Genomic DNA, 15,045 nt, shown 5'->3' on the forward strand with positions numbered 1-15,045 from the left:
GGTTGCTGTGAGCTAGGCTAATGCCACAGCACTCTAGCCTGGGAAACACAGTGAGACTCTGTCTCAAAAAAAAAAAAAAAAAATTTGGTGGCAAATTCTACCTAAATTTATCCAATCTCAAGTGAGGATAAGTGTTAGAAATAGGATTATTTCAAGAAATTGTACCGTAACTTTCTAATATAGGATTACTGAAGTTTATGTAACTAGTCCATCTATATCACTACACTATATAGAATATGTTAAAAGACTTAAGAATTTCTCAATGTAAAGGTGAATTTCACAACATGACCTGCACTGACAAATCAGTTTTAAACTAGAGCTCAATGTTACTCTTCAATATTTGAGGTCTGTAAACTGCCACATGTATGATCTGTGCTTTAAACTTTCCTGTCATTTCTTCCCTCTAATTTCTTTAGAGAAACCCTTATTCAACAAACATTAACCAAGCACTTACTCTGTGCCAGACCCTGGGCTAGCCACAGGAACAAAATAAAACTTATACTTGGGCTGACCATACAGTAGGATATTTCAGGAAATATGGTTCAGGAAAGAGATTCACCTAAAAACCACAGGGACACTTATAATAGTTCTTACAGTTGAATGATTTTACTCTGCCACTATTCTGTCAGAAGTGAATAAATCCTGTCTTTAGAATGTGTTCTTCCTAGAGTAGGTTATGGAACTTACATCTCTAAAGCAAGGTCTCTGACAGAATTCAGGGAGTCTGAGAATTTGGACGAAAATAATTTTATCTTTATTTTCACTAGCCTCTAACAAATTCACCATTTCCTTCAATTAACCTCTGACAAATTCACCGTTTCCTTCAGTTATAAACATAAGTCACAACAGTAATAGTAGACTTAGTAGACAAATAAATTTGTCACCAATAGAAATCATGGATATTTTCATATCACATTACACTTGTTACAAATATCTTGAAAGTGTTCAAACCCATGACCATTTAAAAATTATAAGACCCACTGGTAGATAATAAACATTATTTATTATGTTAATAAAAAACACATATAATGCTATATCGCACGTTTGGAAAATACTTTGATAACTGTATTTCAATATAGTTGTTTTTCCTTTATAATTCTATGTATTTTATTTTTTGTATATAAAAACATTATTCTAAAAAGGGACTCCACAAAGTTTCTCCATACTGCCAAAGGGGCTCATAACATAAAAAAAATTAAGACTCCTGTTACAGGGCCAAAAAGTAAACAAATATAATCACATCTAAGGTAATTGTCTGTAGGTAAAAGATGACCTCTGTTTTTTATTAAGGGTCATACACTCCTTTTATATAGAGCAAAGCCCATATGTCACTATTTTTAGCACTCAAAACTGGTTTGCAAATACTTATGAATATGGTATAACAGCCAGCAGATCCATGGGCTCCCTGGCTCATCCTAGTCCAAAAACAAAAGCCTCAAACTAATATAACTTTCAATTTATAAGAGAGTTACCAAAAGAAAGGGGGGAGGAAAGACATATACATAAAGCCTGCTATATATCTATCTACTAACCTAATTTGCAAACAGTAAAATAGACAATTCAATTATTTATGTTCATGAGATAAGGTATGTAAACAAACCTAACACAGTGCCAAATATATATGAAAGACTCACAGTTTCTTTTATTTTTCTGAAGTGGAGCTCTGGTATATACTGCAAAATAGAGTATGTAAAAATGTACATTCCCTGAATTTATCAACTAAATTGCAGAAGGGAATTAGGACTTAAATTTTGCCACAAATCATCCATAAAGCAATTAACAAATCACATTTGGAACACGTGTCTAGGTACTCATTTAATAGAAACACTGTGAAAAGAGGTTAGGACTAAACACAGAAAGGTTTATGCTTAGGAAAGAGGTCAAAGGATGTAGGAAAGAGGAGGTGCCAGAAGTCACCAAGCAGATAAGCAGAAGCGTTGACAACACCTAGAGTTATTTCCTCACTCTTTTCCTAAGTCATCCTGTTTTTCTAATATAATTGATATGGTAATAATGTAAAAGATGTAGAAGCAGCCAGCCACAATCTTGAGCAAAAAAGGACCTCTCTTGGTCCAGTGATGATTGGCAAATACTCTGACTTTAGGGTTTCTCTTACTAGAAAAAATACAAAGAAAGATGAAGACTTTTAGAAAAATGCGTTCTTCCTAAACCATTTCGAGGTAACACAAACTTTAGTGTAAGAGAGACCTATTTCTGTTTGATCAGAAGGGGGAATTATTTCTATTAGCAGAAAAGCAGAAAAGTCAGAAGGTCTGGTTCTATATCAGAGTGATGCAAATACTTGGAAATAAAAGCATGATGCCTGAGCAAGAAAACTACTATTAGTAGTAGATATTTTGTCATTATCCATCATTAATAAGAATAGAAAATTTGTATGCTTGCTTTTTCTTTGAGCATTTCATTCCCATCAGCACTTAAACAGCATGTCTAGGAGAGGTTATCCAAATCCCTAGGAAAACCTCATCTAAGCTGGAGGTTAGAGAGCTCTCTGTGGGAATCATGAATGGGGTCAGATGGTTTACAAACTCCATGAGATTGTATACAAAATTTGGTAAGTATGCATATATTTCAGATTATTAAAGGGCTATTTAATCACAAGAACAGCTACCTCTGCCATGGTTAGAAAATCTAAAACAAGAGAAAACAACAATGCTTCCCATAGTCACAGAGTGAGTCAATGCTAACATCAGATAAAGTGATCTGGGACTTCTGAATCCAAGGTTCTATCTGATTAGATCATTCTCCTTAAGAGATCACATATCCAAAGAGGAGGTCCACAAGAAAAATAAAACCCCACCTGTTTATGGGAGGAGAAATCACAGGCTGAGTGGAGAATAAAGCTTATTCTTTATCAATCAGGCCATCACACTGGTTTTCAAAGGGAATTTGCAAAGCAGGCTAGGTCAAAAAGAATCATTTCATTCAGCAAACACAAAAGACCCCAGAGGGAGTACTGCAGTCCCCAAATCTTAGTCTCTCTTCTTTTACGGTCTCTTACCTTGAAGTATATATTCTGTTCTAGAAATTTTTCAGTAGTTCCTTTTAGTTATGTAGAATGTAAGTCAACTAAACATCTGATGTCCTAGAAAAAGGTGTAACTAGCCATACTTTTTTTTTTAGTGAAACAAGGGCTATCTCCCACCATTCCCAACTCATTCCTACTCCAGAACCTTTCTGAACTCTCTTCCCCTATTATAAAGGGTATGTATGTGTACAGGGGAGGGCTGACTATTAGGTTATCAGATTAATACAGTGTCTGATAAGTTTAAATGACCTCAAGCTTCTCTTATTACATCTTTTTAGAAAGCACTGGGTGGCACAATCAATAGCATCTTCTACAAAAGGGCTGTAAGAGAGGAAGAAGTAGTAACACTCACTTAATTTCATCTGCATCACTAACAGGCCTCATGAGAGGGAATGAGTAGGAAATAAAACCAGCAGCTAAAACTCCATTTGAATTACCACAGCATGGTATCACTCCCAGTATGCTAGTGTACTATTCGCCTCCAGTACACAAATCACTGAGTTGCATAGCTAAATACATTAAAGCCTCTCCCATTGTTGACATTCCCAGTGTCATTCTTTTGTCCACCTTTCTTCCCCATAATGGCCAGCATCTGTTTACCACTATTACTGCACCAAATCCCTTTCTCAATATCTTTTTACCAGCAATTCTCTGTACTTGCAGAATCACTAAGTATCAGGATCGAATAGGATCTGAAGGTCACTCTTCCTACTTTCGTTTTATTCTTGGCAGAGTATTTTCTGTTTCTATCTTCAATTCCCTTCCCAAGCCTTGCTACTACCCTCGAGCTTCCCCTTACTCAATGTCTATCCCTAGCAGTTTCTCCTACTGCAAACCCCTAAATCCTCACTGCCTCTATAAATATCACTGTCCCTATTTCAATATAACTTCTGGTTCTCCCAAGTGAGATCCTGAATTTCAGCTCTCAGTCATAACTAGTCACCTCAGTTACATTCAGGAAGCCTTCTCCAATTAAGCCAATCCGATAGAGCTGCGTTCCCCAGACCAGTACTGTCCCCCACACCAACGCCGTCCCGTCCGTGGAAAAACTGTCTTCCATGGAAACTTAGGAACGAGGCCACACAGCAAGAGGAGAGCGGCTAGCCAGCTTATTTAGAGCTGCTCCCCATCGCTCACATCACCGCCTAAACACTCGCCCCCGCCCTGTAGAAAGATTGTCTTCCACGGGTCCCTGGTGCCAAAAAAGGTTGGGGCCCGCTGCTACAGTGAGCTATGATAGTGCTACTGCACTCCAGCTCCAATTTGAGCAACAGAGCAAGACGCCGTCGCTAAAAAAATTTTTAAAGTTAACAATCTGGGCCAATGTTTTTCAAACTTTTTTACTACATTTTACTTCACACATTTTAAGACGTACAAAATCTATTTTACATCACGATCTCATACACACACAATTGAAACAAATTTCATGAAACAATACTTACCTTTACTATGTGAACACACTGAAAATTTCTATTCTATTCCATTTTTTTAAAAAAATTACAGGTGCCATCCACTAAATTGATTTCATAACCCAATAAGAGGATAGAACCCATAGTTTGGGTGACATTAAACTAGTCCAAACTTCCCTTTCACTGATGAAGGAACTGTAACTCAGTAGAGAGGTAAGTTTCCCAGACACTCGAAGTTTGTCCATAAAGTTAAACTCACGTCTAAGTTGTAGACCAGTGTTCTTTCCGTTAAAGACCTTCGCTGCCCAGTCGCAATTACGCCCCGTGCCCAAACAGCTCTACAATACCATCACCAATTACTGATCCTATACTCTTCTCCAAGTCAGCTCCTCAAAGTCGCTGCTCCTTGGTCAGAGTCCCCCCTGCAGCCCCTGCTTCATGTTTTCCTAGGTCACAGTTCCCCCACAGTCACCATCCATCGATCAGAGTCTCCTCGGAGTCGCTGCTCCTCGGTCACAGTCTCTTGAGGTCACTGCCGCATACTTCTTCAGTCAGAGTCCCGTCAGAGCCTCTGCGTTGTGCTCTCCGAGGTCAGACTCCTTCGTATTCAGTGCTCTAGGGTCGCAGACCCCTTGCAAGCGGCTACAGCTCGGTCACAGTCCCCTCGGTCACAGTCGCCTCGCAGCCCCTGCCTCACACTCCCCTCGCTGTCACTGACCCATTCTTCCTTCAGTTTCCTCGCCGTCCCAGTCCCACAGTTTCTCCTCTCAAACAGAGCTGCAAGGATATGCACACATTGGTCTCTCACCTGAAACTCACGCTCCCTCGACCCCAATCCCTTCAGATTTCTGCCGGGCGCCGCGTCACTGACTAGGGAAGTTAGGGAGGTTGCGGGGAGACGCCCGAGAAGGCAGCTGACGGAGCAGCAGCCCGGAAGTCCCGCCTCCAGCCCGCCCTCTTGCCAATCCGACCACGACTTCTCCCCGAAAACCACGACCCTTGACACAGTAGTTCCGCCTCCATAGAGGCCCCAGGGATGAAGAGACGGAGCAGAAACACCAGACACAGGAGATGGAATGGCGAAGGGTCAGTCTCCACCCGGAACTGGACAACGCAATGAAGACGCCTCCTCGTAGTAGGAGACGGATGTGAACTGTCGTCAGTGCTCGGTGACAGTCCGTCAGGAAGCGATACCCTATGGCTCCCCCTTGGCCCAGTTCTGGGCCATGTCCCCCGCAGACGACCTGTGGTGGTCCTTCCTACTGTACCCAGCGCCTGGCCCAGCGCTAGACGCTCGCACCCGGGCATTCACAGTGCAGAGGCCCCAACGCCCCCGTCCGCAACTGCATCACCACAGCGCTAGATTTTAAGGGGAATTTGCGTCCGCCAACCAAGTCTGGTGAAAACCTGTGCCTGACCCAGCCCTCTTTCTCCCTGTTATTTCTGAACCAGGTTGGCTCATCAAAAAATGATCCCTAGGAATCAAATGAGAGGTAGTTGAGCAGGAGTGGATTCAAGGGAGGCACTGGTAGTAAAGCACGTGTACTAGGGTGGATGGTGAGGAGAAACGTTTTCCGTTGCTAAAGTGAACCTTTGGAAGGGTCCCTTTTTGATTCCGTAGATGTTAAGGCAAGTGGGTAACACAAGGTTGTGGAAAAAGTTTTAATGCAAAAGAACTTTTTAATGTATTTACTTTTTTTTTTTTTTTTTACTTGAAAATGGCTGAGAAGAAAGACACGTAAACTTGTGCACCTGCTGAAGAGCCTCCGTGGAGGAAAAAAGGATTTAAGTCTGAGTTTCAAAGAGGTATTTGAACACGGCTGATAGACTGAGGTGTCCCAAATAAGGACAGCTAGCTGAGGAAGACACCAGGGCCTCTAGGAGAACATCCTACAAAGATAGTAAGAGCGTGGATAGTAACCAACATAAGAATTTCGGAAAGTCTTAAAAGTGGGCTAATTTCATACACAGCTTGGAACCTCTCAGACCCTAACACTGTACTGTAGAAAATGGATGTGTGTTTAAACTAATAAGCTATGTAAGGCATAGGATGGCAACTGCTTAGCAAAAACACTGAGAGAGATAAAGGCAACAATTCAAAACATAGGAAAAAGCTTTATGCACAAATGAATTCATCTCTGTATTTTTACAATAGTGAAAAATTAGAAATAAGCAGTCCCTCGATAAGGAAATAGCAAAAATAACAATGGTATAATCCAATGGAATAAATGCAGCTATTAAATTATGCTTCTGAAAATCATAATGCAAATAAAATGACATAAAAACAGCTTATAACATGAGAAAGTGAAAAATCAGGATACAAAATTGCATACATGATTTTTTAAAATCTTGCAAATAAAAAAAAACACTGGGAGTTTGAGGTTGCAGTGAGCTATGATGATGCCACAGCACTCTCTCCCAGGGCGACAGAGACTCTGTCTCAAAAAAAACGCCGGTAGAAAATACGCCAAAATATTTACAATTGATTATGTTTGAACAACTGAAACAGATTTTTTCCTACTTTTCTTCTCTATTTTCCAAATGTAATGAGAACATACAACAAAATCAAAATATTAAAAATATAAGGCCTAAAGATATAAACTATTATGTACCCATAAAAATTTTAAAAATAAAATATATATGTATATATAAAGGCCTAAAACACAACAGATTCAGTTGCCAAACTGCCAACTTATCTTTATTTTGTTAAGACATTTAACAATATAAAAAAGTTCAGATTCTTCATGGTCAGATCTTTTCCCAGCTTTTCAAAAATATTCAATAGTAGAAACAGCCAAATGCTGCTACAACACAGAATAAACTGTCCTAAAAAATAAAACAGAACACACACACACACAAAATCCAGAATGTTAGTACTAATAAGGGAATAAGGGGAGCACACCATCCCAAGTCTTTGCCAATTTTCAATTATGAAGACTTTTTCCTTCTTCAAGAATAAGGATTTCCAGACTATAGCTATAAAGTTGCTTGCCTGAGAGTAATTACAAAATTGCTTGCTAAAAGGTTAGGATGGGTAAAGAATTAGATTTTCTGAATGTAGAAATAAAATGTGAACTAGTGAACTTTAGGTAATGAATATTCATAAAATAATTATTCCCACATTTCCTGATTTATCAGAGAAATAAAATATGAAACGCTTTGCGTTTCTTGGAGTAAATGCATTACCCAACCGAAGAAACTATATTATAATCTAAGCTATATTAAACTAAACTTTATCATTGATAATAGGAACAATAGCACCTTGTCATAAATTCTGAATAAGGGAAATGGTCTCTGAGTGTATATTCTTAATTGATAAAATTTATTTGTCCATATTTTAGCTCAGAATCTCAAAATGCTTTCCAGAGCCCAGTTAAACTTGTTAAAACACTTTTTAGGTATTTATTACAGGCATTCCACCTGCCTCAACAACTCCTTAACCACCAGCCTCACCTCCAGACTGTTAATGATGGAAGAAAAACAATTTGAACTCAAGTACCTGATTATTAACCAAAAGCAAAATGCTTTGGTTTAACCCAGCTCCCTGACTCCTGGGGTGGATAACTCTGAGCTGTGTTCTAAAACAGTGCTATCTCTGGTGAAGGACCTGTTTTTGTGTTTGTTTTAATTTTCAGTTCCCCATGGAATATTTTTGTAAAATATAACAAAAATAACTCAAAATGAAAAAAAAAGGAACATACAAAATACAGCCCAAACTTTTTATAATATTGAGGGACATAAAATTATTTTGTCAAATTGCTGTAAGTACTCAATGTATGTACTTATCTCATCATGGATGTGTAACAAATAGGTCACAGACTGGCACTTGCCTGGGGACCCCACTTTGAGTGGCACTGTTCTACCTAGAGTTCTCCAGCAGGACTGAGCCCCAGTTATCCACAGCAATTATCTGCTCAATAGCATATGTTTTTCCCTCCTCTCCTGATTCCTCATCCTCTACTAGTGCTTCCTGGGATCTTCTCCCAAATAAACAAAGTGCTTTAAGCTCTGAAAATGAAACCTAAATAAAAACCTAACTCAACAACCTGGACAAAAGATACAATAGACTAAGTCAGCAACCTAAACCAGGCTCTCAAAAGTGATTTCTAGCTGCCTCCTCCACCAATCCTGTGTTCTAAAACCCAAACCTGATAATCCTGATTGAAGTAATAACTGATAAAGTTTTTAATTACATTAATTACATTTATTCATTTGAGTATGACTGGCCCCCCTTGAATTATAAGCTCTCTACAGGCAGAAACCATGCCTGTCTTATTCATCATTTTATTCCTAGGCCCTATAGTACAGAAGCTGGCACATAATAGGAGCTCAGAACTATTTGCTGAATGAACGAATTATACCATATAAGGACTCAGGAAAAGCTGCATTTTTAACTCCAAGAAGCAAAAAGACCATCACCTCAGCTTGACTCTTCCCCCAAAGAGAGCTGATAAATGAAGATTCCCATAGTACTTCCCACTGCCCAGCCCTTGATCCTAAGGTAGCTGAGCATAAAATAAAACTTTGGTAGGACCATAGTATTTTAGAGCTAAGAGGTACCTTAAAATCATCTACACAAGCAGCTTCAAAACCTGGCATTCAATAGGATCATGTAGGGAACTTTTTAAAAATTCAGATTCACTGATCCAACTATTTGATCAGGATCTACTTGAGTAGGGCCCCAGCATTTATAATTTAAACAAGTTCCTCAAATTACTCTTAGGAGCCACAGCCAGTTTTTGGGGAAATCTATTAGAGCTTCCTAATGTTACTGACACAATGTGAGAAAAATCCAATGACTTACCTAAAGTCATTCAATTAGAAAGTGACAGAGCCAAAAATGGAACCCCTCTTTCCTAATTTACTCAATCCAGTTTCTTTATTATTTTATTTTATTTTTTTTAGATTATTAGAGACGGGGTCTCGCTCTTGCTCAGGCTGGTCTCAAACTCCCGAGCTCAAGCAATCCTCCTGCCTCGGACTCCCAGAGTGCTAGGATTACAGGCATGAACCACTGCTCCTGGCCTCAATCTGGTTTCTGTTCTACTCTATTCTACTTTAACTCTGATTCTACTAATCCATAACCTGGGAGTATATGAATAGAGGATGGGATTATTTCTGGAGCAAGTATAAAATAACAACATGTGATTAAAATATTAAAAAAATTGTGCCAATGACTTACCAATGTTTAAATGTAACCTCTTTAAAGATTATTCATTATTTTCATTTAGATTTGAGAAATGGCTTTAAGATAAAGTAATTAATTTTATTTTGCTCATGGAATCCCCACCATCCAGATTTTTTGCAGCTAAGCAAAGTGTGATTTATTCAAACAAACAAATAAGTAATTAAAAATTTTAGTTAGCAATTATTACTTTAATATGGATTATCAGGATTGGGTTTTAGAACATAGTAATTTATGGAGGAGGTGACTAAAAATAATTTTTAAATAATAATGGTAAATAAATAATATGCTATTCCCAAATTCAAATCTGTGAAGACTTATATCATCTGCAAACATAACAAGTTTCCTTGCCTATAAGCAGCACTAGGTTTCTGTGAGCTAGGCTGACACCACGGCACTCTAGCCCAGGCAACAGAGCGAGACTCTGTCTCGGAAAAAAAAAAAAAATCATCTCATCCAAAAGAAGTCTAAAACAAACATCTAAAAACTAAAGTGTTCTTACATCTTACTACGTATTGAGCAATTTGATTTGGAATGCCCACATGTCCTTAGAAAGAAAAAAAGGTTTCCAAATAGACTTACATTCATGAAAACATCATGAGTGTAGTTGTCAGTGTCAGCATCCCAGAAACATCGAGCAGCCATGCTAAAAAGTCAAAGAATGAAGAATTATCAACAATATAACAAGGATCTGAACTACATATATCTACCATGAGCAAAAGATTTCCTCAATACATTCCTATAGATCTGTGCTTCCAAACCTTTTCACAAGTTGGCACACAGAGAAAATCATATTGGTACAGCAGAGTAACTGGGTAAAACTGGAGAGCCTAGAGTCATAGATAAAGCTTCTTACAGCTACAGGTGACCAGCCAGGGGCTCTAGCAGCCTCATATGCTGACTGGCTGCCTGACAGCTACAGGGATCAATACCCTGAAGTCTTTGGTATTCTGGGTGGGAAGTTCTGAATAGAATACTTCAGCTAACATATTTGTGTGTGACTTTTAATGAGCTCAATTCCTGTACAATATTAGGAGGAGGAAAGGATGGAAAGGGCCCAATAAATTATTTAGTCCAGCCCAATAATTTTATAGATTCCCAGAAAAGAAAGAAGCAAAGTCTGAACTAGAATTCAGTCTTCTAGCTAATTCTAAATCCAGTATTATCTCTACAGGATGCTATGCTACCTCTAAATTCTCAAATTGGCCATTCTCTTCTCTCCAATTCTTGGGTATGAAGAAAACATTAAAAATTTCAAAATAAAAATCAATTAAAAAGTGGAAACAATTTAAATGTCTACTAGGACTGGATTGGTAAATAAAATTATGATATTTCCTGGCAACAAAATTCTATGCAGCCATTAAACTATTAAAGAAATATTTTGCAAGCCAGGCACAGTGGCGCACACCTATAGTCCCAGCTACTCGGAAGGCTGAGGCAGGGGGATAGCTTGAGCCCAGGAGTTTGAGGCTGTAGTGCACTATAATTGCACCTGTGAAGAGCCTCTGTATTCCAGCCTGGGCAATGTAGCAAGACCTCATTTCTTTAAAAAAAAAAAAACGCCAAGTGCCATGGCTCATGCCTGTAATTCCAGCACTTTGGGAGGCCAAAATGGGAGCATTGCTTGAGACCAGGAGTTCAAGACCAGCCTGGGCAACATAAGGAGATCTCATCTCTACAAAAAAGAAAAAGAAAAAAAAATACAAATATTTTACATTTTTATTAAACATATGGACATGATCATTAACATTTATTGAGTGCTTACTTTGTGCCAGGCACTAATCTAAGTGCTTTTACATGTAATAACTCACTTAATCCTAAGAGGTAGGTACTGCTATAATACCCATTTAATAAATGTGGAAACTGAAGGTCAGAGAAATTGAGTAAAGTGCCCAATTTTAGTTATTATTACTTTAGTAAGGATTATCAGGATTGGGTTTTAGAACATAGTGATTTATGGAGGAGGTGACTAAAAATAATTGAGCAGCCTAATAAGTGTCACAACTAGTAAGTGACAAAGCTTAGCTTTGAACCCAGGTACTTCAGAACCCACGCTTGCAGAGAAAGACATACCATATTATATTGGTTCATTTTTTAACATTATTTTTTTTAAAGTTTTACATAGAAGAGCTCCCCTCATCCTAGTATTTTACATATTTTTAAATCAAAAAAGTTCCATCTATTTCTAAACTGTAGCAATAACAATATGAAGTAAAATTAACCTACTTGGTCAATCAACATGTATTTATTTAGCAATTACCATATGCTAGAAAGATTAAAATCTGGCCATATTCTCAAACAATTCCCAATTTAATTACATAACAAAATTAACACATTTCAAAAGAATAAGATAATGCAGACTTGGTGCTAATTTATAAATTATTAGGATTAAAAGAGATTGTAAAGTCATCTAGTCTACATATCCAACTTATGTAATATTTGAGTTAAATCCATAGAAGTGCTACAGAGAATTTAGAGAGGAAAAAAAGCCAAAGACTTTATGAAGGAAGTGGTACTTAAACTGAATAGAATCAAGTGAAGACACAAATATAAAAACTTATTTAACAAACATCTGCTGAGTATCTATTATATACCAGGCAAAATATTAGGTGCAAATGATACAAAGATGCCTAAAACACAACCCTTACCTTCAAATTGCTGTCTCCTTACACCATTTCCCAATAAAAGGAACCAGGGCTCCTTAGAGAAATGGCCAATGCCAGGTCTGGGGATGGAAATGTATAAGATAAACCTGGGACATCTGAATCATGCCAAAAACCTGGGCCACACCAGGAATAATGCTATATATATATATATATGATATATTAAATATATAGAAAATACATATTATATATATAAAATACACAATACACACACACACACAGAGGTGTGTCAAAAGAACTTATTAATAGAAGAGGTATGATAGAAGTGATATAAAATTGATCTTAGCCAAAAGGCCAAGAAGCAATGATAGAACAGTTTGTGGCAGGCTAATGCTCCCACCAAGATCAACAAGAAAACCTGGATAAAATGAATCAGAGCGCTACTAAAGCAAACAGGCCTAGAGGAGCCAAAATTCCAGAAAGGCGAACTCCAGTAGGTAAGATGATATTCTGCAGCAGATTGTTCCTTAGGGCATTTGCCAATTCTGGACACAGGGATAGAGGCTGAGAATCTGGGCTTTGCTCAGGTACAGGACCAATTATTGAGGGGAAAAGAAACCAGCAGGATTGCTGGCAATATTAACAGGGCTAGGGAGATAAAATTGGAGTCTGGAGGGAATAAGATCCTTGTAAAAAAGGAGACGGTAGCAGTGAGTCTGTCACATGGTAGATTTTCTTTTCAAAACATGCGCTGAATTCTGAAACTATAAGAAGGAACCTAAAAAGCTAAGTGTGCTAGGTAATATAATGGCCCACCAAATATGCCTATGTCCTAATCTCCTGTGAATATGTTACATTACATGACAAAAAGGGCTTTGCAGATGTTTGCTTAAGTTAAGGATCTTGAGATAGGGACATTATCCTGGATTATTCAGGTGGGCTCAATGTAATCCAAGGGTCCTTACAAAAGAAAGAGGGAGGCAGGAGCCAGAGAGAGAGATCTGAAGATGCTATACGATGCTGGATTTGAAAATGGAGGAAGGGTTTAGGAGCTAAGGAATACAGGCAGCCTCTGGCTGGAACAGGCAAGGGAATGGATTCTCTCCTAGAATCTCCAGAAGAAATGCAGCCCTGCTGACACCTTGATTTTAGTTCAATAAAACCCATTTTGGATTTCTGATCTCCAGAACTACAAAATAATATATTTGTGCTATTTTAAGCACTGGGTTTGTGATAATTTGTTACAGCAGCAACAGGAAACTAATACACTAAGGAAAAAGCTTATGAAATGAAGGACAAAATTTTATGGTGAGACAAGGGCTAAAAGTCAGTACCTGTTGGGGTTGGAGGGCCAATGAACACTCAAGGTTCTTGTTTGAAAGACTTGTAGTGCTACAATTAAGAAAGAAGGGGTGTGCATTCTGGAACTGGGGGAAACAAGAAAAAAATAAAAAGAAAGAAGGGTGAACTTAAGATAGAGCCTTATCAAAACTGCAACCCAACCCCAATTCAGCTCAGTACTTGACTGGATTAAGGTAAGAAGCCCATACTCTACCTGTACAGAAGACAGAGTTAAACCCTTTGTGGAAGAAAATAATATCAGCTGGAGGTCTATAATTTTTTTAACACAATGTCCAGGATTCAAACTAGGCAAACTTCTGTCTGTGCATAGGGACTAAAAAAGAAACAAAAAGAAAAAAACAAAACAAAACTAGGCATACCAAGAGATAGAGCCATATAAATGATTATCAAGAAAAAAAATCAATGGAAACAGATTCATACATGATCCAGACACTAGAGAAAGCAGCTAATGACTTTAAAATAAATACTATGACAAAAATGTAAAAAGAGAGAAGAGAGGAAAAATGGAAGCATAGATGAAAGGATAAAAGTGTTCACTAGAGAATTAAAATCTACAAAAAATAATTAAATGGAAATTCTAAAACTGAAAAATATAATAACTAAAATTAAGAACTCATCAGATGGGTTTAAGAGCAGATTAGAGGATTAATGAACTGCAAGGTCAATAGAAAAATACACACATTGAAGCAGAGAGAGGAAAAAGTAAAATTCAAAAAAAGAGTATAAGAGGCCAGCTGCGGTGGCTCACACCAGTAATCCTAATATTCTAGGAGGCCAAGGTGGGAGGATGGCTTGAGGCCAGAGTTCGAGACCACCCTGAGCAAGAGCAAGACCCATTTCTACAAAAAATAGAAAAATTAGCCGGGCGTGGTGGCACGTGCCTATAGTCCCAGCTACTTGGGAGGCTAAGGCAAGAGGATTGCTTGAGCCCAGGAGTTTGAGATTACAGTGAGCTATGATGATGCCATTGTACTGTAGCCCAGGCAACAGAGTGAGATTCTGTCTCAAAAAAAATAAAAAAAATAAAAAAATAAAAAAAGGACTGACAGTATTTTAGAGGGGATAATGATATTTTATTATGTTAAAAAGGGGTATTATCTTTTAGAGATAAATACTGTTGTATTCACAAATGAAACGGAATGATGACTAGAATTTCAAAATAATCTGGTGGGGCAAGGAGAATAGGTGGGAGTAAAAAAAAAAACTTCAGTATGTGTTGATAACTATTGAAGCTAAGCAACAGAAGCATAGGAGCTGTTTAGTACATGTACTTTTGCATATATTTGAAATTTTAGATGATAAAAGTTTTTTTTTTTTTGAGACAGAGTCTCGCTTTGTTGCCCTGGCTAGAGTGAGTGCCGTGGCCTCTAGCTCACAGCAACCTCAAACTCCTAGGCTCAAGCAATCCTCCTGCCTCAGCCTCCCGAGTAGCTGGGACTA

The 15,045-nt window shown here is 38.0% G+C and overlaps 2 protein-coding genes across 2 annotated transcripts in view; both read right to left on the reverse strand.

The window, feature by feature from the left end:
• Positions 1-5,493, reverse strand: part of PCYT1A (phosphate cytidylyltransferase 1, choline, alpha) — a 47,975-nt gene extending 42,482 nt beyond the window's left edge. The window contains exon 1 of the mRNA XM_012641664.1: positions 5,264-5,493. The gene's annotated coding sequence lies outside the window, so the exon portion shown is untranslated. The remainder of the gene's footprint in view (positions 1-5,263) is intronic.
• A 1,633-nt stretch (positions 5,494-7,126) lies between these two features.
• TCTEX1D2 (Tctex1 domain containing 2) overlaps positions 7,127-15,045 on the reverse strand; it is a 22,144-nt gene continuing 14,225 nt past the window's right edge. Inside the window, exons 4-5 of the mRNA XM_012641686.1 lie at positions 10,223-10,286; positions 7,127-7,281 (exon numbers count right to left, since the gene is read on the reverse strand). Of these exons, the coding sequence (XP_012497140.1) occupies positions 7,234-7,281; positions 10,223-10,286 (112 nt within the window). The 3' untranslated portion in view covers positions 7,127-7,233. The remainder of the gene's footprint in view (positions 7,282-10,222; positions 10,287-15,045) is intronic.

The sequence above is a fragment of the Propithecus coquereli genome, unplaced genomic scaffold (assembly GCF_000956105.1).
Source record: "Propithecus coquereli isolate 6110/MARCELLA unplaced genomic scaffold, Pcoq_1.0 Scaffold10, whole genome shotgun sequence".
In the NCBI taxonomy this organism is placed as follows: domain Eukaryota; kingdom Metazoa; phylum Chordata; class Mammalia; order Primates; family Indriidae; genus Propithecus; species Propithecus coquereli.